Source organism: Lemur catta, chromosome 11 (genome assembly GCF_020740605.2).
Source record: "Lemur catta isolate mLemCat1 chromosome 11, mLemCat1.pri, whole genome shotgun sequence".
NCBI lineage: Eukaryota > Metazoa > Chordata > Mammalia > Primates > Lemuridae > Lemur > Lemur catta.
Genome location: NC_059138.1, coordinates 88,304,830 through 88,332,561, shown reverse-complemented (window position 1 = coordinate 88,332,561; position 27,732 = coordinate 88,304,830). Strand labels below are relative to the sequence as shown.

The 27,732-nt window shown below is 43.6% G+C and overlaps 1 protein-coding gene across 5 annotated transcripts in view; it reads right to left on the bottom strand.

Moving 5' to 3' along the window:
• The window catches only part of OGDH (oxoglutarate dehydrogenase), a 94,769-nt gene that overhangs the window by 16,246 nt on the left and 50,791 nt on the right, over positions 1–27,732 (bottom strand). For 4 of the 5 annotated variants that reach the window (XM_045565216.1, XM_045565215.1, XM_045565214.1 and 1 more), the window contains 6 exons: positions 18,687–18,802; positions 13,062–13,216; positions 12,663–12,809; positions 11,985–12,075; positions 11,420–11,599; positions 6,712–6,840 (listed from right to left, as the gene is read on the bottom strand). In XM_045565216.1, the coding sequence (XP_045421172.1) occupies positions 6,712–6,840; positions 11,420–11,599; positions 11,985–12,075; positions 12,663–12,809; positions 13,062–13,216; positions 18,687–18,802 (818 nt within the window). The remainder of the gene's footprint in view (positions 1–6,711; positions 6,841–11,419; positions 11,600–11,984; positions 12,076–12,662; positions 12,810–13,061; positions 13,217–18,686; positions 18,803–27,732) is intronic. The other variant, XM_045565217.1, reaches the window with a different exon arrangement.

Here is a 27,732-nt window from a genome sequence, read left to right as displayed (position 1 = left end):
TGTGAGAAACCAGAGAGAGAAGCCTAAATTAAACCTGAAGTAAGTAGAAGGAAAGGAATAACAAAGAGCAGAAATCAGTAAAATAGAAAACAGAAATGCAATGAGACCAAGGCTATTCCTGGGAAAAAGAAGATGAATCTATTGCCAGACTGAGAAAAATAGAAAAGACACAAATTATCAATACCACGAATTAGAGAAGGGATACCACTACAGATCCCAATAAGGTAATATCATAAACTTTATGCCCATAAATCCTACAACCTAAAGGAAATGGACAAATTTCCTGAAATTATTGGAGCTCACTCAAGAACAAACAGATAACTTGAATAGTCCTATATTTACTAAAAAAATGCCTGAATTTATAGTTTAAAAAAGTTCCCACAGGGACTTCTATTTCTGGAAGGTGGAGTAGATAAACTTTTCCCCATTTCTCTTGCTAAGTAAAGCTAGAAACTACAGACATCACATGCTGAACAAATATGAAATTCTGAAGTTGGACAGAAGAAGGAAGACCAGCTAGGGACCTCAGGTCCAAGGAATGACACGGTGACAGTTCCCCACTGAGTGGTAGAGAAGTGGGCAACTTGGAAACACCAACAGGCACAGGCAAAGGACCAGGGAAGAGGCAGTATAGCAAGACAGGAAATGTTTAGGCAATGAATGCTCATCTGCAACCCAATATGGCAGAAAACACTGTGGCCTCACTGCCCCAGCAAAGGCCCAGTGGGGAGCCTTGAGTAATGTTGATTACATCAGGAGGCCCTCACACCTCGCTGGCATGAGATGGCACTGGAGGAGGCTAAGTAGAGAACTGGAACTTACATGAGTGCCCAGCAGGGGGCCACATGGGGAACGGTAAAGAGGACCCTGTTCTTTCCAAGGCTACCAACACAGGTGGAGTTGGGAGCCTGGACTTCCATCCCCACCTGCAGGGACACTGTGGTGCCCCTACCCCCCACAGGACAAATGTCCAGAGGAGGCCTGCTATACAACAGAAGATACAAAAAAGATTCCAAGCCTAATAATGTTAATGCCCAAACTGTCCCAGTTTCATTTGAAAATCACTTGTTATACCAACAACCAGGAAAATCTCAGCTTGAATAAGAAAAAGCAATCAACTGACACCAACACTGATGACACAGATGTTAAAATTATATGACAAAGGCTGTAAAGCAGACACCATGAAAATGTTTCCATGAGAATTATGAATATGACCAAAACAAAAGTAAAAATAGAAAGTCTCAAGCAAAGAAATAGAAGATAGAACCAAATGGAAATTTTGGAAACAAACAAACAAACAAAAAAACTGGGGGGAGGGGTGCTCAATGGAGGTGCTTTATAGCAGCATGTGGGGGAGAGAGGAAAAAATCAGGAACTTAAAGATAGAACAATAGAAATGACCCGATCTGAAAAATGGAGGCAAAATACACTGAAAAAACAAAAATAAGCAGAGCCTCAGGACTATAATAAAAGACCTAACATTCCCGTCACTGGAGTCCTAGAAAGAGGAGAGAAAGAAGGTGGGGTTGGATAAATAATGACTGAAATGAATGTCTGAAAATTTTCCACATTTGTCAAAAGTCATCTACAGATTCAAGAAGCTGAATGACGCCAAGTCAATTCAATGGGGGAAAGAATAGTCTTCTCCACTGTGGTGTTGGGACAGCTGGCACCCATGTGCAAAAGAATGAAGTCGGGACCCTTCCTTGCACCAGTCACAAAAATTAACTCAAAATGGATCACAGATGTAAGAGCTAAAACTACAAAACTCTTAGAAGAAAACATGAGGTAAATCTTTGTGACCTTGGGTTAGGCAAAGCCTTCTTAGATGTGACACCAAACACACAAGCAATAAGAGAAAAAAAACAAATAAATTAGATTTGATAAAAAATAAAAACTTTTGGCTCTTTTGTTACAACAGAGGGGTCTGTTCATTGTCTGTAGTGAACATATCTTGCTCTTGCTCTATAAATCTTGTCTCTCCTCAATAAACTTTGTTTAAAAAAAAAAACCAAAAACCTTTCATGCTTCAAAGGTCACTGAAAACACCCCACAGAATGGGAGAATGTATTTGCAAATCATATATCTGATAGAGGGCTTATATCCATAATACATAAAGAGCTCTTACAACTCAACAATAAGAAGATAATCCAATCAAAAGATGGGCAAAGGATCTGAATAGAAATTTCCCCCCAAAAGATATACAAATGGCCAATAAACACATGAAAAGATGCCCAACATCATTCGTCATTAGGGAAATGCAAATCAAAATCACAATGAAATACCACCTCACACCTGCTAGGATGGCTAAAATAAAAAAGAGACAATAACAAAGTGTTGGTGAAGATGTGAAAAAACTGGAACCATACATTTCCGGTAGGAACATAATATGGTGCAGTCACTTTGGAAAACAGTCTGGGAGTTCCCAAAAGAGCTAAACATAGAGATTCCATATGATCTAGTAATTCTCTTAGGTATACGAGGGCTGTCTGGAAAGCAACCAGCCACCTAACTATTCTCATTATATTAACAATGGCTGCAGCCTGAGCAAGAGTGAGACCCTGACTCTACTAAAAAAATACAAAGAAATTAGCTGGACAACTAAAAAATATATATAAAAAATTAGCCGAGTATGGTGGTGCATGCCTGTAGTCCCAGCTACTCGGGAGGCTGAGGCAGTAGGATCACTTGAGCTCAGGAGTTTGAGGTTGCTGTGAGCTAGGCTAACGCCATGGCACTCTAGCCTGGGCAACAGAGTGAGACTCTGTCTCAAAAAAACAAACAAACAAAAAAAACAATGGCTGGATACTCTATGGACTGCCCTTGTATACCAAAAGAAGTTAAAACATATGTACACACAAACATTTGTACATGAATGCTCATGGCAGTGTTATTTCTAATAGCCAAAAAGTAGAAATAATCTAAATGTTCATCAATTGATAAATGGATAAATAAAAGATGGTATAGCCATATAATAGAATATTATGCAGCAATAAAAAATGAAAGAAATCCTGACATGCTATGACATGGACAAACCTTGAAAACATGCTCAGTGAAAGAAGCCAGTCGCAAAGGACCACATATTGTATGATTCCATTAATATGAAATGTCCAGAATAGATAAATCTATAGAGACAGAAAGTAGACTAGCGGTTGCTTGGCGCTGCGGAGGATGGGGGCATAGGAGTGTGATAACTAAAGAATGCAAGGTTTCTCCTTGAGGTGAGGAAAACGTTCTGGAATCAACTGTGGTGGTAATTGCACATATCTGTAAATATACTAAAAACCACATAATTACAGACTTTTAAAATGAGTAAATTATATGGCAAATGAATTGTATCTCTGTAAAGCTTTTAAAAAAAAATAAAAACAAAAATTAAGCTGAGGATATCCCAAACAGGAAAACCTAAAGAAATCCATGCCAAGACACGCTCTAGTTAAACTTCTGAAAATTAGACAAAGGAAAAAGAAAACCTTCCCAACAAAGAAAACTCTAAGCCTAGAAGTCTTTTACTGTTGAATTACAGCAAACATTTATGAAGGAAATAATACCAATTCTGTACAAACTCACCCAGAAAACAGAACAGGAAGGAACATTTCCTAACATCTTGAGGCCAGCATTACCCTGATACCAAAGCCAAAGCCATTATAAGCCTAGAAAATTACAGACCAATACCCTTTGTGAACACAGAATTCCACATTCGAAAATCAATTAATGTACTTCACTATTAGCAAACCATATGACCATCTAAATAGACACAGAAAAGCACGTGACAAAAATCAACACTCATTCATGACAAATATTATCTAAAAATTAAGAACAGAAGGGAATTCCCTTACCTTGGTAAGGGACATCTACAAAACCTTACAGCTAAAATCATGCTAATACTGAACACTTGCTTTCAAAAACAGGGAACAAGGAAATGATGTCCACTTTCAGTCACTTCAACATTGCATTATGGTCCTAGCCAGTGCAAGAAGAAAAACAAACACAAAGCACAGATACAGATGGATTGGAAAGGAAGAAATATAACTGTCTCTATTTGAAACCATGTGATTGTCTATATAAAGAAATTCCAAAGAATCCTTAAAAAAAAAAAAACCTATTAGAACTAATAAGTGGCTCCTCAAAAAGTTAAAAATAGAACTGTAGTTCTTCGGGTATACACCCAAAGAACTGAAAGCAGCATCTTGGAGAGACACCTGTTCACCTATGCTAACAGCACCATTATTCACAACAGATTAATAAACAAAACGTGGTATATTCATGAAATGGAATATTACTCAGCCATAAAAAGGAGATTCTGACACACATTATAACATGGATGGACCTGGAAGACAATATGGGAGATACAAAAGGACAAATCCTGTGTGATTCCGTTTATATGAGGTCCCTAGAGTAGTCAAAATCATACGGACAGAAAGTAGAAGGGTGGGTGCCAGGGGCTGGTGGGAGGGGAATGGGGAGTTAGTGTTTAATGAATATGGAGTCTCTGTTGGGGATGATAAAGTTCTGGAGCTGGATGGTGATGATGGTTGTACATTATGAATGTATTTAATGCCACTGAATTGTACACTTAAAAATGGTTAAGATGGTAAATTTTGTGTATTTTATCACAATAAAAAATTGAAATAAAATACTGTTCAATAATGGGGTTGTTTGTTTTTAAGACTTCTCTCTTTCCTTGGTATTTTTTCAAGTCTTCCTAACACCACTCCTTGAAGAAAAGTAGATCAAATACTGACTCTATCATTTATCTCAAGCAAGCTACTCAATCTCACTGCTCCTCAAGTTTTTCTTTTGAAAAAGGGAATAATACCACCCAGTGCATGGGTAACAACCCTATAAATTAAGTTAATATATATGATGTGTCTGATTCAGTGTCTGCCACATAGTAGGCACTTAGTAAGTGGTAGCTTTTACCATATTGTATGTTATATTCATACTTGATAATGTTCTTATCCTCTTTCAGTATCTGACCATTTAAATTTTGTTTACTAAACAATGATCACATTTACTTGAAAATTTCCCTTCTCCTCTACTTTTTTTTTCTCCTTTTATAGAGATAGGGTCTCACTCTGTTGCCCAGGCTGGAGTGCAGCGGCCTGATCATAGCTTGCTGTAATCTCTAACTCCTGGACTCAAGTGATCCTCCTACTTCAGCCGCCTGAGTAGCTGAGACAATAGCCACGCACCTGGCTAATTAAAGAAAAATTTTTTTGTAGATATGGGGTCTTACTATGTTGCTCAGCTCTCAGGCTGGTCTCAAACTCCTGGGCTCAAGCATCCTCCTGCCTCAGCCTCCCAAAGTACTGGGATTATAGGCGTGAGCCACTGTGCCTGGCCCCTCTCCTCTACTTGCTTGGACAGCTATACTTATTTCTCTGTCCTCCTCTAATCCATTTTGCATGTAGCAACAAATCATTATAATCAACCAGTAAGTATCCTGTCACTTCCTTGCGTCAGTCCCTCCAATGCCTTACCAAGGCAACTGGAGCTTTCTTTATAAGCCAGCTGATGGTCAATATGAGAGAGAACTGCCATTAGCCATCATGACCTTGTCCTCTCCCTCAGACATTGGGACCTCTTTCCTTCCTGGATCTGGGGCTCCCTACCATTGCCTGCTTGATGTTTGTGTCTCCACATACACGTCAAATTCTCAGAAAGGCATTTGCTAACTAACTCAACATCTCGCAGATCACCTCCCATGATCCCTTCTCCTCATGGGATCGTCTACGAGCCACTGGGCCCTGTGATGGTGGGGAGCACACCCCTGCTCTGCCTGGTACCAAGCACTGCAGCTACAGTTAAAGGGCATTAGAATATTTGCTACAGAAGTTCACGAGCGTTGGTGAGATGCGCCCTCAGATGTGGCGGAGGACGCAACAGGCATGACAGGCGATACTGCCAAGTGTGGGCAGAAATACTTAAAAGAATGCTCATCACAGCATTATCAAAAACAAGAAAACGAGACTCCTAAGTCTACTTTATGGAACAACCCACCACGGACACTTCTATTAATATTATTAACAGGTATGTAATGACATAAGCAAACACTGTGGTAAGTAAGCATGGACATAACGCTGTGCACACAGAACCCGGTTTCTTAGAAAAGGAGAATAGCCGTCTGCATGCCTGTTGGGCTAGAAGAAAACATTCTATTACAAAACAGTAGCACCATCTTAAGCAATGTAATTAAAATCTCTCCACTTTAAAAATAGTTTTCTGTGTTGCCCAAGTTTTCAATAACGTTTTTTTTTTTTTTTTTTTGGAGACAGAGTCTTGCTTTGTCATCCATCCGGGCTAGAGTGAGTGCCCTGGCGTCAGCCTAGCTCACAGCAACCTCAAACTCCTGGCTTTAAGCGATCCTACTGCCTCAGCCTCCTGAGTAGCTGGGACTGCAGGCATGCACCACCATGCCCGGCTAATTTTTTTTTTCTATATATATTTTAGTTGGCCAGGTAATTTTCTTTCTATTTTTAGTAGAGACGGGGGTCTCACTCTTGCTCTGGCTGGTCTCGAACTCCTGACCTCGAGCGATCCTCCCGCTTCGGCCTCCCAGAGTGTTAGGATTACAGGCGTGAGCCACCACGCCCGGCCTCAATAACGTATTTTTATAATCAGAAAACAACAAATGTGCTAAATGACTCAGAGATGTTGCTCTAAGTAAGAATCACGTCAGCGGCAACCCCTCCGGCTGGTGTGAGGTACCTGGTTGTTGACGACCACGTGCACAGTGCCATGCGTCGTGTAGGACGGCAGGTCGCTGAGGTGAAAGGTCTCGTAGACGATGCCCTGGCCAGCAAATGCAGCATCCCCATGCAGCAGGATGGACATGACCTGCAGACGCCAAAGGAGACCCGCAAATCCAACATATCTTAATCACCAAGTCCACAGGCAAACAGAGGAAATGAGTCATCATTTCTTTCAAAAAATAATTTGTTTTGAGATAATTTCAAACTTCGAAAGAAAGCATGAGAGTACAAAGAACCCCCAGCTCCCTCCTCCGAGTCCAATTTGCTAGCACCTTGGTGTGTCTCTCCACACCTACACACCACACCATGCTGCCATCACTGACAGCTTTGAGCACAGGAGGTAAAGCACATGTCGCTCTCCAACATGAGCACCCGGACCCTGCCCTCCCCTCCAGGAGAGTGGCACTGGCTCAGCCACCCACCCAGGCTCCATGCGGGATGGGTGGCACCGGCTGCCACATCTCTTCAGCTCCTCCAGCCTGGAGCAGCTCCCTGTCTTCCCACCTTCACACCCTGACAGGCCGCGGGGACTCACCCAGGAAGGACACACCACATTAGCTCAGGTTAACTCTGGTCACCTGGACAGGCCGCTGTCTGCCATTCTCCCTGTAACTCACAATTTTCTCATTTTCTCCTTGGCAGTGGGTGCAGTGGTAGTATTTTGTGAGGAGAAACTTTATTTTCTGTTCCTCCTCAAGCCTGCACCCCAGCCTCAGCGCCACTGACAACTCCACCAGAATCGGCCCCCCAGGTGGCTGACGGATGGCAAACACCGATTTCCGTTACGCCTGCATTTATTAGCTGGCATTCTCTGCAAGGAAGAACTTTCCCTCCTGCTCCATTTGTTTATTTATATTAATATGGACTCATGGTTCCTACTTTATTCACTAGTTCGTATGTAACTCATCAATATTGTTGGTTATTTTGAAGCTTACACTGTTCCAAAATTGGCATGGGAGCTCCTTCCAGCAGCCTCCCGTGTCCTCTGGACAGGTCCCCATCATTCAGGAGCACTTCTTTGCTTTCTGGCACAACACAGCTTTGCAGCCTCATGTTGTGCTGTCCCTGCCCAGCCCTGGAATTAGCTGTTTTTCTAAGGAGCCTGGTTCCTCTAACGGAGAATGGCATTTAAGACCAATATTTGTGTGCTCATCACTACTAGGATATCATCACTTCTAGGACCATTCAGCACAGAGCTAGAAAATACGTGTGCATATGCGTGTGCACACACATACAGGGCTATTTCTGTATCTGTGTGTGTATATATAATAAAACTGTAAGTTCATACTGATACCTCCAAATTCCAATCCAACGCTTTCCTAAGCCACCGCCTTCCATACCTATAAATATCTCCCACTCTGTTCCCACTGCCTTCAACATGTTTACCTATTTGCTCAGCGCCCCCAGTGCCCCAACCCTGAGAGCCCACCACACCTCTACTCCTTGGATACACAGCCTATGCCGCTCCAAACCCCTTGTCCTAGTCAGGGTTCTCCAGAGTGAAGAAGCAATAAGGTGGCAGGGGAAGGAGAGAGAGAATGCTTAATTTTTAAGGAACTGGGCTGGCAAGTTCAAACTCTGTGGGCAGGCAAGTATGCTGAGACCCAGGGAGGAGCTGTTGCCACAGCTTGAGTCCAAAGGCCATCTGCAGGCAGATTCCTTCTTCTCTGGGGATCTCAGTCTTTTTCTCAAAGTCCTTGAACTGACTGGCTGAGGCCCACCCATATCACGGAGGGTCATCTGCTTCACTTAAAGTCCACTGGTTTAAATGTTAATCATCTAAAAAATGCCTTCACAGCAGCATCTAGACAGGTGTTTGGCCAAACAACTGGGCACCGTGGCTGGCCAAGCTGACATGAGATGAACCCTCACACCCTCTCTCACATGGCATACCTGGCCTATGGGCCTGCTGACCTGTGGCTCTGAGTTCCCATCACCACCCTGGTCCTCGCCACTGTGCTGAGTCCTCCCTGCCAGGAAGGGAAGGTCCATGATTTGCTTGTCAGGGACAAAACCTAGAATTTTTAAAAAATGGAACTGCACATGTCCTGCCTTTTGGTGGATGTGACGTATGCTCACTAGGACAGAAGGACATAGGCACAAGAGTCTGGTTTGCTCAGGAGACCCCTGGGAGGGGTGCACAGCTTTGCCACAATACCCAGACTGGTTGCCTTGTTGAGTGTAGAAGCCATTGGCTTTAAGTCCCTGATATTTCATTTTTTCCTGATCTCCACAGTGTGCCATTTCTTCCTGCAGGTACTTTTCTGTACAATCTCAGTCTTCTGCTGCCGGGCACTTGGAGTTAGTCTCTTCGTCATGCGATTTTTCTTGATCTTCTGGTGACATCATATTGCGACCATCTTGCCATACTGCAGGGAGGTAACTGGCTGCAGAAATCACCTCTCACACGTGTGGGGAATCTCCTCGTGTGCGACAGCCTGACCCTGATGGCCTGGCTTGTACCTCTGGCAGTGGCAGGTTTTCTTTTTGCTGTAGGTTGCACTGCTGCACTGAGGAAATGCTTTCACAAATATCCCAAAGGCCACATTTAACTCTGAGCCAAACTGGGTCAGTTTCACAGTCACACATGAGGTTGTGGGATGACCTCAGCTGCACTTACAGAAAGTACGTAAATTTTTCACGAATGCTGATAGTTACGTAATGCACACTCTGGCTCTGAATCCTGAATTCTGGATTTAACGGAAATCAAAGCATTCCCTAGGGCTGTCAGAAGAGCAGCAAGAACAGGCAGAAGGCTGAGCCTGCTGCTGGTCCCACTGAGGACATGCAAGGGCTTGGGGCAAAGTGAGGGGGTGGACTGGCAGCTGTCCACACTGGGACAAGGGCAAACATGTGACCGCTTGGTGTGTGTGGACAGGAAAACAAAGGGACTGATAGCCCAGACTTGGCTACATGCAGATTGGCAACCAAATAGAGGCTAGCCAATCTCCCTTGTCCTGGCATCTCACAAAAGGACCAATTACTGTGACCATTTGCAGCAATTTTAAATATACTCTATGCTGTTTCTCTAATTATTTCTTTCCCTTTTGGGAAATTTCCAGTATCGTAAGTACTACTCAAGTGAATTTTTGTCCATAATTTATGAATGCAGAAGTCATCCAAAATTTTCTGTAATCTTGTTCCACTGCTCAGCCCCAAAAGCCTGGGCAAATGTCCTAGCCAAGGATGCTGAAATCCCAGAGGCACTGGTCATCCCAGTGCTGGTTTCCCCCATCCCCTTGGCAATTTCTCCTAGGACCAGCCTCTCCCAGAGACTCAGTGTTGTTATTGGTCTTGGGGGCTGACTGCACATCCTCCCAACAGAGCTGAGGCCTGTTTGCATCTACTTAGAGTTTCTGTGGCACTGTCCCAGCCCCTGAACTTGACGCTGTGGAGTGAACTCTGTGTCCCCACGGGTTATATTCGTTCTTTACAGCGAGTACCGATCAATGCAGGGATCATTTCCTGCCCTGCTCTCAATGCACCCCCAGCCTGGACTTTATCACCTCTGATAGTGGTTTCCCTTCTGCTAATCCTCTAAGCATAATACTAGTAGATTGACAGTACTTGAAATTACAGAACCCAGGAAACTAATAATTGGCTCCACCTCTAAAAAAGACCTAATGTCTCTCCAGGACCCACCTGGGAGGCTGGACCCTCCCCTCCCTGCTCTGCATCCCCAGTCCACCCTTCACCTCTGCTCCTGCCTTTCATCTTCAGAGAATGTTTTCCCTTCCCACCTACGTAATTCCTGCCGTCTCCCCAGGATGACAACCACCTGCTCTGCTGATGAGGGGCGTGACTGCCTTCTATCCCTTGTCCAGCTCTAGCCCACACCCACAGATACCTCTTCTGAAGCTCTTCACAGTTAACTCTGCAGTCTCCTATCACACTGTATATGTTCTATTAGCTTCCTTACATATGATCTTTTCTCTAAAAAGAGTAAGAGACCCTTGAAAGCAGGTGGGTGATGTCTCCTTTGTATGTTCCCCAGATACACGAGACATTATAAATATTTGTTTTTTCTGATTACTTGATTTTTAGGTCACCATTAAGTAATAAGAAGTATACAATTTGTTATAGACAGAATCCTATCTTGGGGCTAAATAACGGCAAACGGTTATAACCCACTGCGGATTTTCATACCTGGGCAGACTGAGGTGCTAACACTTGCTGCTCACTGTCACGCAATCGGAAATGCCAAAGCAGGACCCCACCCACACCTGGCGCCTGTGCATGCACCTCCAGCTCTTAATGGCGCTGTGAACTCCTGCCCTGCCAGCAGCGAGCCCGTCTCTCCTGACATCTCTCAGTGCCACAGCTTCTCCTTCAGGCTTACCCACACCTTTTCCTTACAAAGACGCTCCTCTTTTTCAGTGGAAACACCTCTTTGTTCACCAGTGGCAACTGCAAACCCGACTCCTCCATAGATGTACGAAGGCAAAAGCAAACTCCCCACCTAGTTTTGGAGAGTACTACTTTGGAAGAAGGCATATTTGTAAGTAGGGCTATTTTACTGTTACTTTTTTAAGTTTGTTTAGAATATTTTTTTTAAGCTCCAGACTTGTAACACCATGGCCTCTGGGCTGTATCAGTGAGTGGAGCTCCGTGCTGGGATGTGGGGCCACAGGGACCTGCGTCACAGGGCTCTACCAGGGCCTTACCTTTTTCCCTTCGGTGTCCCCACAGTAAAACTGCTCAGCTTTAGTCTTGCCCATCACCACAGGGTCAGCGGCCTCGAGGTGGGAAGGGTTGGCCACCAGGGACAGGGTGATGTTCCTGTCTGTCACACGGTTGATCCTCCGGTGGTACATGCCCAGGTGGTACTTTACGTCTCCGGAGCCCTGATGGGGTAAACAGGGGAGATGCCCACCCTCCATGATGGCCCTCTTAAATGGGATTTCTGCGTTCAGGACCCCACTACCGAAGGATGGGAATGCCTCTGCCCAGGATCATTCCCACCCAGGGCATGGGGAGACATGCAGCCCCTAGGCCAGAGGGGACATCCTTGTGCCCACATGAAGGACTGTGGGGCTGCTGGGCCTCTGACTAGGAGATGGGCCACTGCCATCTCTCTTGTCCCAACATTGAAATCCTTCCAAGGAAGGCCACCTATAAACGGTACAGAAGAACCGACCCCCTGGCAAACGGTTCTGAGAAACAAGTGGAGCCAGGGGGCCTTGTGTAGGCTGAGAATATGCTGCATGTGTCTCTACACAGGTGCCTCACCTCATCAGCTGCCTCCAGCTTTGAATCGAACTGACAGAAAATCTGCTCCAGCTCCTTCCTGATGACATTTGCGAGCACGTTCAGCCGCCCCCTGGGACATATGGGCGGGGAGGTGCGGTGAGCAGAGCCCAGGTCATGACTCCCAGACGACAGGCAAGGCTGCTATCAGCCCTTCCCCTCACCCAGGACATGGCACTTCCCCTCTAAGAATAGCTGTAACCCAGAGCTGATGTGGGCACCAAGACCCTGCCCACTGGGCACCCAAGGACACAGTGTTTTGGGCAGTAGAAAGTGCAGAAGTGCTATGAGCCTGCAGCCTCCTCCCCCACTCCCAGTGTCTCCCACTATTCCCAAGGTCTTGGCCTCCCTTTCAATATCAGGGAGCAAATGTTCCTCCAGGTTAGACCCCAACAAGGACATCAGGATTTAGCTATTATAAAAAAAAAATGCAGTGTAAGGCCAAACGCCAGTGGCTGTGACAGTGACTCTGCAGAGTCCTCCAGAGGCAGGGATTCGAGAACCCCTGCAAAACAAGACACCTTCACATACCCCAGGAACCCAGGTTCACAACTGGCACCAGAGGAGGGAGCGGCTGCTCACCCAGCACTCCCACCCGGGGCCTCTTACGCAGCCCACAGGCATGGCAGGACACCAGGCGGGGAGCGCTCCCGACAGTACCTGTGAGGCATGCCCATGATCACGTAGTCCACGCCATTCTCACTTGACTTGTCGATGATGGTCTTAAGGGCAGGGATCAGCACCTCACAGCCTTCCAGGCCAAAGCGCTTCTCAGAGGACCACTTCCGCTGCAAGAACTCCTCAAACCTGCACGGGGAACAAGCAACTTTGAAGAGTAATGTCACCAAGGCCAGTCCCAAAGTCATACTTTGCTGAACAATGAGGGGGCTCCGGAGGCTGACTCTACTTGCCTGGTGTCCCTTCACATGTACGTGGCTGCAGCCATGCCCCACCACACCTACCCCTCAGCCGATGGGCTGCACATACACCCAAACAACACAGATGGGGCCACTGCTTCCCCAGGAGCATGTGCCCTGTGACCCTGGGCCAGACTCATACCTGGTGGACCGCACGAGCCTGGCCAGCAGGGTCCGTTTCTCCTCATTTGTGAACTGCATGATCCCGGGGGTTTCAAACTTCTGCCGGATCCACTGGCACTGCTCCAGGTCGTTGATGAACATGAACTCCACCCCAATGTGCTGGCAGTAGGCCATCTATTCCACACAGACATACACAGGCAAGGGGGACTTCTAACCAAGCCTGGCTGAATGAAAAGTGCTGACTCCCATTAGCAAGAAGGCAGGGGAGGGGCAGGGCAGGAGTAGGGGGTTCCTTCTCAAATCCACCTGAGCCAGGTATGACCAAGGGATCAGAAATAGGTGGCAGGTCGAGACTCTTCTCACAGGGCCATGAAATCCTTCCTTCAGGAACTGGAATCAACACACACACAGAACAGCCAGCCCTCCAGAGGCCAGGCCAAGAACAACCCAGTTCCACCAGGTTACATGGCAAGAAGCACAGGCCATATCAGCTATGGGACTGAGTCCCTTTCCAGGGAAGGCAGGCTGTCCTTCCGTCCTGCTGCTCAAAGGCCATTTAAGATTTGCAGGATTTTTAATTATTATTATTATTTTTTGAGACAGGGTCTTGCTCTGTTGCCCAGGCTGGAGTGAAGTGGTGTCATCGTAGCTCACTGAAACCTCAAACTCTTGGGCTCTAGCAATCCTCCTGCCTCAGCCTTCCGAGTACCTGAGACTACAGGCGTGTGCCACCACACCCAGTTAATTTTTCTGTTTTTTGTAGAGAGTCTCACTACGTGGCCCTGGCCGGTCTTGAACTCCCAGCCTTAACCGATCCTCCCGCCTTGGTCTCCCAAAGTGCTAGGATTACAGGCACAAACCACTGTCTACTTTTTAACAACTGACTGTTCTCAGCAACAAAGAAGCAGGATTGCCCACATGACAAAAGTCAGGGTCCTGAGTAGACCAGTATGTCTGGTACTGTGTCTACACCCCAAAGCTCAGGAGTGGAGGAGACAACCAGCTCTGCAGGGCTCAGGGGAAGAAACAGTAAGAGAAGAGCAAGGTGCCATGAGTAAGCGGAAGCTCTGGGCTCTCAGAAATCCACCTCGGGGCTGCCCTCTGCCCAGTTCTCCTGCAGAGGCCCATGGCTCAGCCTGCACAGCTGTCCTCGAGGACCAGAACAAAGGTCTGAAAGCAAACTCTGAGTCAGCAGAGTAAAAAGGAGAGAGGCCCTGATGTGGTCAACAGAGAAACTTTAAAGACCCCAGAGATGCTTTTAACCGTCTTCACAACAGCTACCGCTGCCAGAGTACTCAGCAGCGTTAGGTCCTGCTCAGCAGCTCCTGTCTGTGACCTCATTTGGTTTTCACAACAGACAAGGAAACCAGCTGGCACGGGCAGTTAAAGGACTTGCCAGATCTGAGAGAGATCAGGTCCCTGTTCTCTGCAGAGGGGGGTTGGGCCATCCTGCACACGGGCTTACGTGATCATGAAATGGAGTAAACTTTGCCTGAACTTAAAATCATGGCCAACCACAACACTCTAGTTATCATCCTAGTCGACAGAAGGAAAATCTTGCTTACAAATAAAAAGAGAAAATGCTGTTGGGAAAGATCCTGGTATTTTTATTGACCCCTGCTATGATTTGGATGTTTGTCCCCTCTAAACCTCATGCTGAAATTTGATCCCCAGTGCTGGAGGCGGGGCCTAACAGGAGGTGCTTTGCTCGAGGGGGCGGATCCCTCATGAACAGATAAACGCTCTCCCTCAGAGGTGAGTTCTCACTCTATTATTTCTAAAAGGTGGTTGCTAAAAACAGCCTGGAACCTCCATGCCCCTTGCTGCCTCTCTCGCCATGTGGTCTGTGCACACACAGGCTCCCCTTTGCCTAAGTGGAAGCAGCCTGAGGCCCTCCCCAGATGCAGGTGCCCAATCATGAGTTTTCTAACCATCAGAATCATAAGATAAATAAACTTTTTTTTCTCTATAAATTACCCAGTGTTAGGTTATTTCTTTATAGCAACACAAAATGGACTAGCATAACCACAAATCATATTTCCCAATGACATCAAAGATGATAAAACGGGGAACTTCTAAATTAGATGCACAAGAAGTCCACAAACAGTGTGCATTAGCCCCCGTCCCTAACTTTAGAGCCAACATCAGTCTACTGTCCCATCTCACCTTTACATTTAGGGAGCCACAGTGCCTGATCTACTGACCAGCAGAAGAAAGCACATTTTTGCAGAAATCTGCTCAAGAAGACATGGCCCAGTGCCAGAGAGGCTGTTCACATGAACCTGCAGAGGACCCGCCCTCCCTTGGGTCCATGTCAGAGCCGCAAACCCAATAACTGGCTGCCCTAATCCCAAGTGACTCACTAGGGAGGGATGACTCTTCCTTTCCTGACTACTGCTGCCCATGATTGCAGAGGTGGCAGAACTGTGTTGCCAAGGCTCTGCCCGTGCCTCTCCCTTTTCTACCTGACAGAGGCAGAATTTCTATTATTGAACAATTAAAAGCCCAGTGGAAACTGTTCAGTTAAAAACTCTAGAAATCAGTATCTTTCCAACGTTATCTGCATTATGTTAGCTATTAACTTGGAGATGTAGTTAGTTACTGGCTGCTGGATCATGTCTTGTTTTTCCTGTTCTTGGCTCTATCTCAAGGATGAAAGGGCAAAAAGTTTTAGGGACTGATTCTTAGTTTCTCTCTCTAAAGAGACACATTTCAGGAAGCCAAGAAGTCACACTTCCTCTAATTTTTAAAAGAGCTCCAAGTTCACCACTATGTCACGTGACTAATAGCTTAAGTTCTGTCTGATTACACTAATCTAACAATACACACATAAAGCATAAGTAAAGCACCACCATCAGGCAAGGTGCTGAGGAGTTTATGTAAATGTCTCCCAACTGTTTTGAGAATGGGGTCTTCTATGCTGGGGCTACTCCGGGGACAGGAGTGGTTATGACGTGGGCCTTCAGGGGTCCAGGTCCAGCTGTCCCAGACAATAAGAGCCAACTCCAGGGCTCTTGCATCAGCTGGGCTGAAAGGGGGGCAGGCTCTAAACCCCTTCACATGACAGAATCAGGACTACTTGGGATTCAAGATTCAGAGAGGAAGTTAGCCACAAGGGACATCAGCACCCCTGCCCTGATTCTGCTCTTTGGGAAGGAAAGTGCTGAAGGGGCCCGAGAGGAGACACTGCAGCCTGCTACAGAGACGGTGACCCCAGGGGAGCTTTCCAGTGACGAGCTGCTGGGCTCCCCACTGGGGACCCCTGAGGTGAAGGGTGTAGTGCCGAGTCAGCTCTCAGTGCAGTGCAGGCTGGTCTCATCAGATGGCTGTCCTAATATGATCAGATAAATAGGAAATACACCGAGGGAATGGGGTGAGACACACACGCCGCTAAGTAATGTGGGAGCAGGGCCACTTGGACTGTCCATGTGGGATGCCGTTTGTGGAGGTCTAGGCAACACAAGAACTTCCAGATCAGCAGCATCCAATAGAAACATAATGTGAGCTACATAATACGCAATTTAAGTCTTCCTTACAGAAACAGATGAGATTAATCTTCCTACTCAGGCCAGGCGCGGTGGCTCATGCCTGTAATCTTAGCACTCTGGAAGGCCGAGGTGGGAGGACTGCTTGAGCTCAGGAGTTTGAGACTAGCTTGAGCAAGAGCAAGACCCTGTCTCTACCAAAAAGACAAGAAAAAAAAAAAAGCCCAGCTGGGAGATGCGGCCTGCACCTGTAGTCCCAGCTACCCAGGAGGCTGAGGCAGAAGGATCACTTAGAGCCCAGGAGTCCGAGGATGCAGTGACAATGGCACCACTGCACTCTACCCAGGGCGGCGAGTGAGACTCTGTCTCAACAAAAACAAAGAAGGAAAAAAAAATTTCCTATTTGACTCAATATAGCAAACATATTATCTTTTCAATATTTAAAAAGTTACACAGATACTTTGTACAGTCCAAGTACTCAATGGTTACATGTGGCTAGTAGCTCCCATGTTGAGCAGGGCAGGACTACAGATTATGGTCGGCTGGTGCAGACAAAGGCGATATAGGAAGGATCCAAAGGTTAATTCACCTTGGACTAACCCTGACCACTCCCTCCCACTGACCACTCCTTGGTGCCCACTCCCTCTGATGCTGGCATGTAGGTCTTGTTTATACCCCTTTTCTCCCACAAGCCTGGAAGTGAGAAATGCAGGCAGTGAAGCAGCTCCAGGCTGAGATGCTGACATTGCAGGATGCTCATCACAAACTATAGGAAAAGCCACCATCTGACACTCAGATCTTTTCATGCCACTCTGCAGCCAAGTGTGGAACCACTGACAAGAGACTTTTAAATCAAACCTCACTTACTGCAGCAGAGGTTAATCACTGAGGTGGAAGGCGGACTCTGACTTACACGACCTGGGCTGTGGTCTGGGCACTGAGGTTTCTGAAAGCTCCCTAAGTGGTTCTAATGTCCAGCCATGAGAGGACTGTCTCAGAGAGCCCCGGTGGCCACTATGGTTCAACCTGAGCTTGTTAGGAACATCAGACGCTACCTAAGGATTCAGAGTCTACATGACAGGCAAGACTCCAGGCAATCTGTACATTAATTCCAAGGGGCTCCACTCCAAAGTATTATCTGAGTCTGTTTTAACCTTGATTCTTTAGCTCTGAATACCACTAGCAGCATTAAGTAATATTAATAGCTAACACTTGACATGGACCTCTCCTCACATCCATTCTGCCCTCTGGAATGGGCATTGAAGCTACCCTTGTACTGAGGGAGGCTATAATCTGACCAGGATAGAAGGACTAGACACAGGCCACCTAACCTCAAAGTCATGATTCTTAGCTGCTGCCTATAATGTGTGTGTGTAAAAGAGTTCCCTGGTATGCTTAGTACTAACAGAGTCCAGAAAGGAGGAAAAAAAGGAAGTAAAACAGAAATCTGAGCAAAACAGAGAGAGAGATGGGCAGAGAGATGGGGCCATCACCCAGTAGCCCTAGCACTTGGCTGTGCAGGGAACAATCCCTGGTTTGGGGCCTGTCCCTCAGGGTTGACCTAGCTCTCTGGGGAATGTCACACATCTGAAATAAACCCCCACTGGGATTTTAAAATAATTTTTCTCCCTCTCTATGGCTGATCATAAAAACAGATTTCTATCTACAAAACAGCCAAAGAAAAAGTTCTCTATTTCTTTTTTTTTTTTTGAGACACAGTCTCACTCTGTTGCCCCGGCTAGAGTGCCGTGGCGTCAGCCTAGCTCACAGCAACCTCAAACTCCTGAGCTCAAGCAATCCTCCTGCCTCAGCCTCCTGAGTAGCTGAGACTACAGGCATGCGCCACCATGCCCGGCTCATTTTTCTATATATTTTTAGTTGTCCATATAATTTCTTTCTATTTTTAGTAGAGACGGGGTCTCACTCTTGCTCAGTCTGGCCTCAAACTTCTGTGCTCAAACGATCCACCTGCCTTGGCCTCCCAGAGTGCTAGGATTACAGGCATGAGCCACCGCGCACGGCCTATTACATATTTTAAAAAGACAGGGCCAAGAAAAAAACAAACAAACAAACAAAAAAACTAGTCTTGAGGCCATCCTGCCAATACAGGTTCTTAGCAAGTCCAGTAGACTTTTCTGGAAACTGTACTATGTTCTTACCTCCAGCCGACGAATGATTTCCCGTAGAGGAAGTGCTGACTCCTGTCCCCCGATGAAAGTAGTGGTGGGCAAGTGGAAGACCTTGTCAAGGTCAGACTCGTCCAGGCCATAGAATCCTGCAGGGTGACGTAGGCAGGACAAGCAAGATGAGGAGGGACGGGGAACATTTATGCAGGGACCACAGTTTATGGAAAGGGGAAGGGACTCCCCAGGGGAGCAAAATGAGAAGAAAAACAAAATCACATAAAAAACCCCTGATATATATGAAAACAAGTAGTATTTTGTAGCCAGAAACACAAATTTTAGCAATAAATGAAGCTGAGAATATTACTGGGTAACAGGCATATATTAGTTCGGTGCATCAATTATTCATAATTTAGAGACTAATTTATTTCAAGGTCCCAAAGATAAAAACAATTTTGAGGGTGGGAAGAGAAGGCCATGAAAAGGCACGGGGTAAGTCGATCAAAAGTCAAACAAAAATAGTTAAGGAGCGAATTAAAGTAGAGAATGAGGAACTGATACAGAATAGCAGATCATATACATGTGTGTTAAGTAAGAAGGTAGGGGACTAAGAATTGAGGGAGAAAGTCGCTAGCAGCCGAGTGGTCTATTAGAGGGCTGCAGGGCAGGGGTGGAACACTGGGCAGCGGAGCAGTGTGCAAACAGCCCTGGCCTCTGATTAAGGATGGTCCTCTTCTCCTGAAATTCCCAAACTGCACATTCTAAGCCCATTCTGCAGGCAATACTTGGCAATCACAGGTCTAACCCTTCCTTCTGCCCAATCCAGTCATTCAGCAAGAACTGACTGAGTAATCACTAATGTTGTCTGGAGCACTAACTATGGTAAAGATGCCTCCTCACTGAAAGCATTTTTCAAACTGATGAAGGACAACCATGGAAGGGCTCTTTCTTTGGCATTGTTTGTTTTAGCTTGCAATAATTGTCAAAGGAGAAGACTGTCAAATGACATCATACATTCTTTTTCGGGTTTGGCACTTACCCTAACATAATATATTGGCTACAGCAGAGCAAAGAGCACAGTGTAAGAGTCACTAGCGCTTGAATACCTTACACCAGCATTTTCTCAGGCTCAGGAATGAAAAGTGAACCTGTAAACAATTATTCTGCAATGTCTCCAACATCTAACTGCACAAGATGAAATATTCTCATTGTTTCCTGACCAAATTAAGTGTAAGTAAGAGCCACTATGAGACATGAGGATCCAGTATAGGATTAATGCAGTAGTTTGCCAATGCAACTGTGTATTTGAATTCCCTGGGAGATTTGTAAAAATGCATTTTCTAAGCTCCAACCCTGGTACTGACTCAGTCTGAGGCAGGGCCCAGGAATCTCCCCAAGTAATTCTGATTCAAGCTGGGTTTGGGAACCACAGCCTTTATTTATCTCATACTTTAGGACAGTTTTAAGTCTTAAAAGCATACTATGTTTTCCAAGCCCTATTTGTTTTATTAAAATAAAAGGAAATCTGGCTTTTGTTTAACCTGGAGGGTGGTGATGGTAGTAGCAGCTTAGTTATACCTACTCACCCATTTCCTTCTGTTAGTTTGTCAACAGTGAGGACATGGCAATCACTTGGGCCTAGGTAAAGCACGTGACTCATGCCATTTATAGCCCAGCTTTTAGGCAACTGCCCTGTGGTGTTTATGGAGGAAAAACAAACTCAGTTTTGAGAAATGAAATGAGTTAATGAAAAACCTCAGGCCAGGGGCAGATCAGGCGACAAGAGGATCCAAATAGTGCACACTTTGTTGGAAAATATTTTGATTGTGAAACTAACCGGTCAGGTATTAATATATTCCCCCAACTGTGTACTGGTTGAGATCTTTCAGCATGAAGACCCTGTTGAAGTACAGGCCTGCAGACATCCCTAGGCCTCACCATATGACAGTACTTCATCAATATCATCCTGAGTTCATAGTTCTCAGGTTGTACTGATGAGCCTCAGAACTGCTGGCCCACTTCTAGTTCTTTAGCCAGTTGAGAAATCTTCAGATGTGTGTTTTGGGAAGGTGGAGTAGACACTGTCTTCCCTATTCCTCCCACTAAGTACAACTAAAAACCTTAGACATTGTAAGTAAAACAAATATAAGACAATGCTGAAAGAGAGAAGAATGCAGACTAGTCAGGGAGGTCTCAAGGCAAAATACAGCTGGAAGTTCCCTGGGTTTCCTTGTTGCTGCTGATATCCCAGATGCATTCAATAACAAAAGCCCAACAAAAGCTGCTCTCTATCCAAAGGACCAGGAAAGGGGCAGCCTACAAAGATAAAAAACTTTTAGACAGTAACTGCTCTACTCCAGCCAAACACCATAAAAATCACTGCAACCCCACACCCATCCTCACCAGGCTATGATGAGCCCCATCCCCCAACCCCCATCCCTGAGGTTTCAGAGAAGGCCCAAGACGGAGCCGAAAATTTCCTCCTCTATGAGAGATAATACACCAGTCCCTCCCCCCACCCCAGTATCAGTGGAGACTTGAGGGGGACCAGGACTTCCATCCCCACCTGCAGTAACAAGATAGCGCCCCCCTTCCCTTCCCCCTAGAGCAGTGTCCAGAGGAGGTCTGCTGTAACAGAAGATTTAAATGAGATCCTATCATAATGCCCCAAAAGTCTTGATTTCAATAAAATATCATTTATAACAAGAATCAGGAATATCTCAGATTGAATGAGAACAGGTAATCAATAGATATAACTATGGTAACAGACATGGCAGAATTACCTTTTAATGGAGCCATCATAAAACAATTTCAAGGAGCAATTATGAACATGATAGAGACAAATAAAAATAAAGTAAGTCATGAAATACAAAGCCTCAGCAAAAACTGAAGATGTAAAGAAAGGCCAAACAGAAATTAAAAAAAAAAAAAAAAAAAAAAAAAACTCAGTGGATAGGCTTAATGGCAAATTGGAGGGGTAGACAATCAGTGACTCTGAAGCCAGAACAATAGAAATTAATCAATCTGAAAGAAAACAAAAAATGAATAGTGCCTCAAGGACATGCAGATACTATAACAAGATCTTACATACACATGGATGACATCCCAGAAGCAGAGAAGAAAGAGGGCGGCTGAAAGGTACTTGGAAGACAATGGCTAAAAAGTCCTCAAATATGGCAAAATACCTAAATCCACAGGACACGCTCAAAGAAATTCATGCCAAAATACATCATGATTAAATTTGTGAAAATTAAAAACAAAAATCTTGAACGCAGCCATGATAAAGTGACAACTTTGCCTACAGGAAAAAACAATTTGAATGACAGAAGACTTCTCATTAGAAACCACAGAGGCTAGAAGGAAACAGCACACCACTTTTCAAGAGCTGAAAGAAAAGGATTCTGTCTCCCAGAATCCTATATCCACCAAAAATATCCTGCAGGAATGAAGGGGAAATCAAGAGATTCTAAGAGGAAAGAAAAATAAGTTTGTCACCAGCAGACCTGCCCTAAATGAAGGGCCAAAGGAAGTTCTCTAAATAGAAAGGAAACAATAAAAGAAGGAATCTTACAATACCAAAAAAGAAGAACAGGAAAAGCAAAAATCTGGATAAATACAACAGACTCCCCTTTTACTCTTGGGTTTTCTAAATTATGTTTGATGGTTGAAGCAAATTTATAACACTGTCTGACATGGTTCTACATGTATGCAGAGAAACTATTTAAGAAAACTATATTATAAATGAAGGAGGGTAAAGAGAGGTAAGGTTCCACACTTAACTTGACCTGTGAAAGTGATGACACCAGTAGACACTGATAAGTTCTATATGATGTAATAATACCTAGAGCAAGCACTTAAAAAGCTATACAAGAGAATATACTAAAAAACACTATATAGAAACAAAGATAAAATTTTAACATATAGGTTTAAAAATTCACAGGGGGACAGGAAAATGAAAGCAAAGAAATGAAGAACAGAACAGAAAATAAAGAATAAAATGGCAGACTTAAGCCCTAACATATCAACAATTACATTAAATATAAATGATCTAAATATACCAAATAGAAGATAGAGATTACAGAGTGAATTAAAAAAAAAACAACTATATGCTTATCCACAAAAAATTCACTTCAAATACAATATAAGCATGTTGGAAGTAAAAAAATAAGGAAAAAATATATCATGTAAACACACATCAGTCAAATGAAAGTAGCAATGGCTATATTAATATAGGATAAAGTAGACTTCAGAGGGACATTACATCATGATAAAAGGATCAATCTACTGAGAAGACATAGCAATCCTAAATGTGTACATACCAAACAACAGAGCTGCAAAATATGTGAACGGAAACCTGACAGGACTAAAAGGAGAAATAGACAAATTGCAAATTTATAGTTGAAGACTTCAATATCCTTCTCTCAACAACTGGTTGAAACACTAGACAGAAAATTGGCAAGGGTATAGAAGAACTCAACAACCATCAACCAACAGGATCTAATCAACATTTATAGAACACTCCACTCAACAACAGCATTCCAACAATAGCACTCTTTTTAAGTACCCATGGAACATATGCCAAGATAGACAATATACTGGGCCATTAAAAAAAATATATCAACAAACTCAGCAGAATTAACATCATACTGGGTGCACTCTCCAATCACAATGAAATCAAACTAGAAACCAATAGTAGAAAGATAACAAAAAAAATCTCCAAACAATAGGAAACTAAACAAGCATCACGGGATATAAAAAAATATATAAAACTGAATGACAATATAACATATCAAACTCTGTGGGACAGGTAAAGCAGTATTGAGAGGAAAATTTATAGCAGCAAATGCATACATCAGAAAAAAAGGGAAAGTCTCCAATGAATAATCTAAGTTCCCACCCCAAGAACCTAGAAAAACAGGAAAAAACAAGAAGCAAACAAACAAAAACCAACAAATAGAAGTAAGAAAATAATAAAGAGCAGAAATCAATTAAATTTAAAACAGGAAAATAAGAGGAAAATCAATAAAGGAGCCAGTTTTTTGAAAAGATCGATAACACTGAAAAACCTCTTGCAAGACTGAAAATGAAAAAAGAGTACAAAAATCATCAATACCAGGAATGAAACAGAATCTCAATACAGATCCTCCAGATATCAAAAAGATAAAAAGCGAACACTATGAACAACTCTACAGACATTTAACAACTTAGATAAAATAAACCACTTCTAGAAGAACACGAACCACCATTACTCACCCAGTATAAAATAGTTAATTTGAACAGCCCAAGACCAAGAAGAAAATCTAATAAACAAAAAGCTCTTGAAAAGGAAATATCTAAGTCCAGATGATTTTTATGGAAAATCCTACTAGATGTTTAAAGAAGCAATAACACCAATTTATAGAATCTCTTTCAAAAAACAGAATACGACACTTCTCAATTCATTTTATGAAGACAGAACTACCCTGATAACAAAAGCAGACAATAACAGTACAAAAAAAGAAAATTACAGACCGATATCCCTCATGAATATAGATGCAAAATATATAGATACAGCAATATGTAAAAATAATTATATACCATGACCAAATGAAGTTTATTCTAGTAATTCTAGCTGGTTGAATATGTAAAAATCAATCAATACAATCTACTATATTATCATTAAATCTTCCACATTAAAGAAAAATCATATGACCATATCAATAGATGCAGAAAAAAGTTTGACAAAATTCAATACCCATTCATAATAAAAAATACCATAAAAATAAGAATACAGGGGAATTTCCTCAACTTGATGAAAAGTACCTACAAAAAACTTTACAGCTAGATTACACTTAATAGTGAAAGACTGAATGCAATTATACCCTAAGATCAGGAATAGGGCATAAGGATGTTCACTCTCACCGCTCTTATTCAACACGGTGCTGAGAGTTGTAACTACTGCAATAAGGCAAGAAAAGGAAATAAAAGGCATATAGACAGAGTGGAAAGGAAGAAATAATTTTCTATTTTCAGATGACCTGACTGTATAGAAAATCTTAAGGAATCTACAAAAAAAAGTCCTAGAATAAATGAGTTCATCAAGATCTCAGGACACAACATAAACACAAAAATCAATTGTATTTCTATTTACTACCAATGAATATGTGGACACCAAAATTAAAAGAAGAAAATACCAAGTGTAAATCTAACAGAAACATGTATCGAACTTTTATGCTGAAAACTACAAAAAGCTGATGAATGAAATAAATGAAGAAACATACCATGCTCATGGATTGGAAGGAAATAGTAAAAACATCGCTTCTCCCTAAATGGATGTGTATATTTAACACAATTCCTATCATAATGTCAGCATGGGGTCAGTGGCAGTGGCTCACACCCATAATCCCAGCACTTTAGGAGGCTGAGGCAGAAGGAGCACTTGAGCCCAGGAATTTGAGGCTGCAGTGGGCTATGATTGTGCCAAGGTGCCCTAGCCTGGGCAATAGAGCAAGACTGTCTCAAAAACAAACAAAAACAAAAAACATGTCAGCAAGATTTTATGTAGACATAGACATGCTTATTCTCAAATTTACATGGAAAGAAAAAGGCCCTGGATTAGCCAAAATGATTTTGAAAACGGAAGATAAAGTTCAGTAACTACAGTAATCAAGACAGTGTCGGCCGGGCGAGGTGGCTCACGCCTATAATCCTAGCACTCTGGGAGGCCGAGGCCGGTGGATCGCTCGAGGTCAGGAGTTCGAGACCAGCCTGAGCAAGAGTGAGACCTTGTCTCTACTAAAAATAGAAAGAAATTATCTGGCCAACTAAAAATATATATAGAAAAAATTAGTCGGGCATGGTGGCACATGCCTGGAGTCCCAGCTACTCGGGAGGCTGAGGCAGTAGGATCACTTAAGCCCAGGAGTTTGAGGTTGCTGTGAGCTAGGCTGATGCCACGGCACTCACTCTAGCCCGGGCAACAGAGCGAGACTTTGTCTCAAAAAAAAAAAAAAAAAAAAAGACAGTGTGGTACCGGTGGAAGGACAGACATACAAATGAAAGGAAAAGAATAGAAAATCCAGAAATAGACCTATACAAATAAGTCCAGCTAATTTTTGACAAAGGTACAAAGGCAATACACTAATGGAAGAACAGTCATTTCAGCTACTGGTGCCAGAACAACTGGACAGCCATAGGCAAAAATATAAAAATACCAATAAAAGAATTGTGATGTAAACTTCATACCTTACACAGAAATTTATTCAAAATGGATCACAGATTTAAATGTAAAATGCAAAGCAATAAAATGCAAAGCTTTTAGAAAAAAACCTTTAGAAAAATATGCAGGAGAAAATCTTTGGGACCTAGGTAGGGCTAAGGACAGAGTTCACAGACTTAAAACCAAGTATGATCTGTAAGAAAACTGATAAATTAGACATCATCAAAATTAAAAACTTTTGCTTTGCAAAAGACCTTACTAGCCAAAGAATGGAAATAATCCAATCCTTCAACAGGTGAACTGTTAAAACAATTGTGGTGCAGCTATACCATGGAATACTACTCAGCAGTTAAAAGGAACAAACTTCTTTTTTTTTTTGAGACAGAGTCTCACTCTGTCACCCCAGGTAGAATACAGTGGTGTGATCATAGCTCACCACAACCTCAAACTCCTGGGCTCAAGCAATCCTCCTGCCTCAGCCTCCTGAGTAGCTGGGACTACAAGTGCGCACCACCATGGCCAGCTAATTTTTTCTATTTTGACTAGAGACGGGGTCTCGCTCTTGCTTAGGCTGGTCTTGAACTCCTGACCTCAAGCGATTCTCCCACCTGGCCCTCCCAGAGTGCTAGGATTACAGGTGTGAGCCACTGTGCCTGGCAAGGAACAAACTATTGATACATACCAACAACCTGGATGAGTCTCTAAAAAATTATGCTGACTACAAATGCCAATCCCAAAAAGTTACATACTGTGATTCCACATGTATAGCATTACTGAAATGACAAAATTACAGAAATGGAACACAACAGTGGTTGCCAGGGATTAAATGTGGTGAGTGGGATACGAGGGACATGGATGTGGTTATATAAAAGGGCAAGAGGAGGAGGGATCCTTGCTGTGATGGATGTTCAGAATCAATGCAGTGTCCTGGTGTGATGTACTACAGATTTATAAGATTACTATTGGGGAAACTGGCCAAAGGGTATAAGATCTCTCTGCTATTTCTCATAATTGCATATGAATCTATAATGATCTCCAAGTAAAAATTTCAATTAAAAAGTTGAGTCTCCAGATATTACCAGTAAGGCAGAGGAAAAAGCAAACTGCTTAAAGTAGCCAGAGTGGAAGAAGAGACTGGCCACTGAGGTGGATGACAACAGGCACATGATTCCCCCAGCACCTCAACTCTGGATTCCTCAAAGGTGTTCTGCTCAAAAGCAAGGCTCATTAAGTGTTCCTGGCAAGTTTTTATTAATACTTCAGTCATCCTTCAAACACGGAACATTTTGGAAATCTCATCCAAAATGCTGAGGAAGCAGAATCTGGAAAAATCCAGAGTCCAGTCAAAGCCACAGCACAGGACAAGCCACCATGCAGAGCTGAACGTGGCCTCAGGTCCCCAGCTGGCTACAGCAGAAGCTTAAGGTGAGCTATGCTGAAGATGGATGCTCACAGTAAAGCAATGGTGAAGCACAAGTGCAGATGAAAAATGCTCTTTAGAACACAAAATGGACAGAAACAAAATGACACCACATAAGTAGCTCTACTTATTGGTTAATCACTAAATGAAGGGAAAACATATGTCAGGACAATTAACAAACTTAAAAACACTTGGCAGAAGTTGTGTCAACTTTCCCCAAATTGCATGCTAGGAAAAGTTGCACATCCTATTCAAATGAAGTCCTCAATTCTGGAAAGGTGAAAGGCTCATTATTTTCATACCTCCTACTGTTAGCATTCGAAGTCGTTCCTTGAAAACTGCAAGATCTGAGAGGCAGAGTGGGGTAGCATGGGTGAGCGCAGAAGGAAAAAGACAGGTGAGAGTTAGTTTTAAAACAACCAAAACACCAAATCCCTACACCATTACCACAGAAACAGCACAAA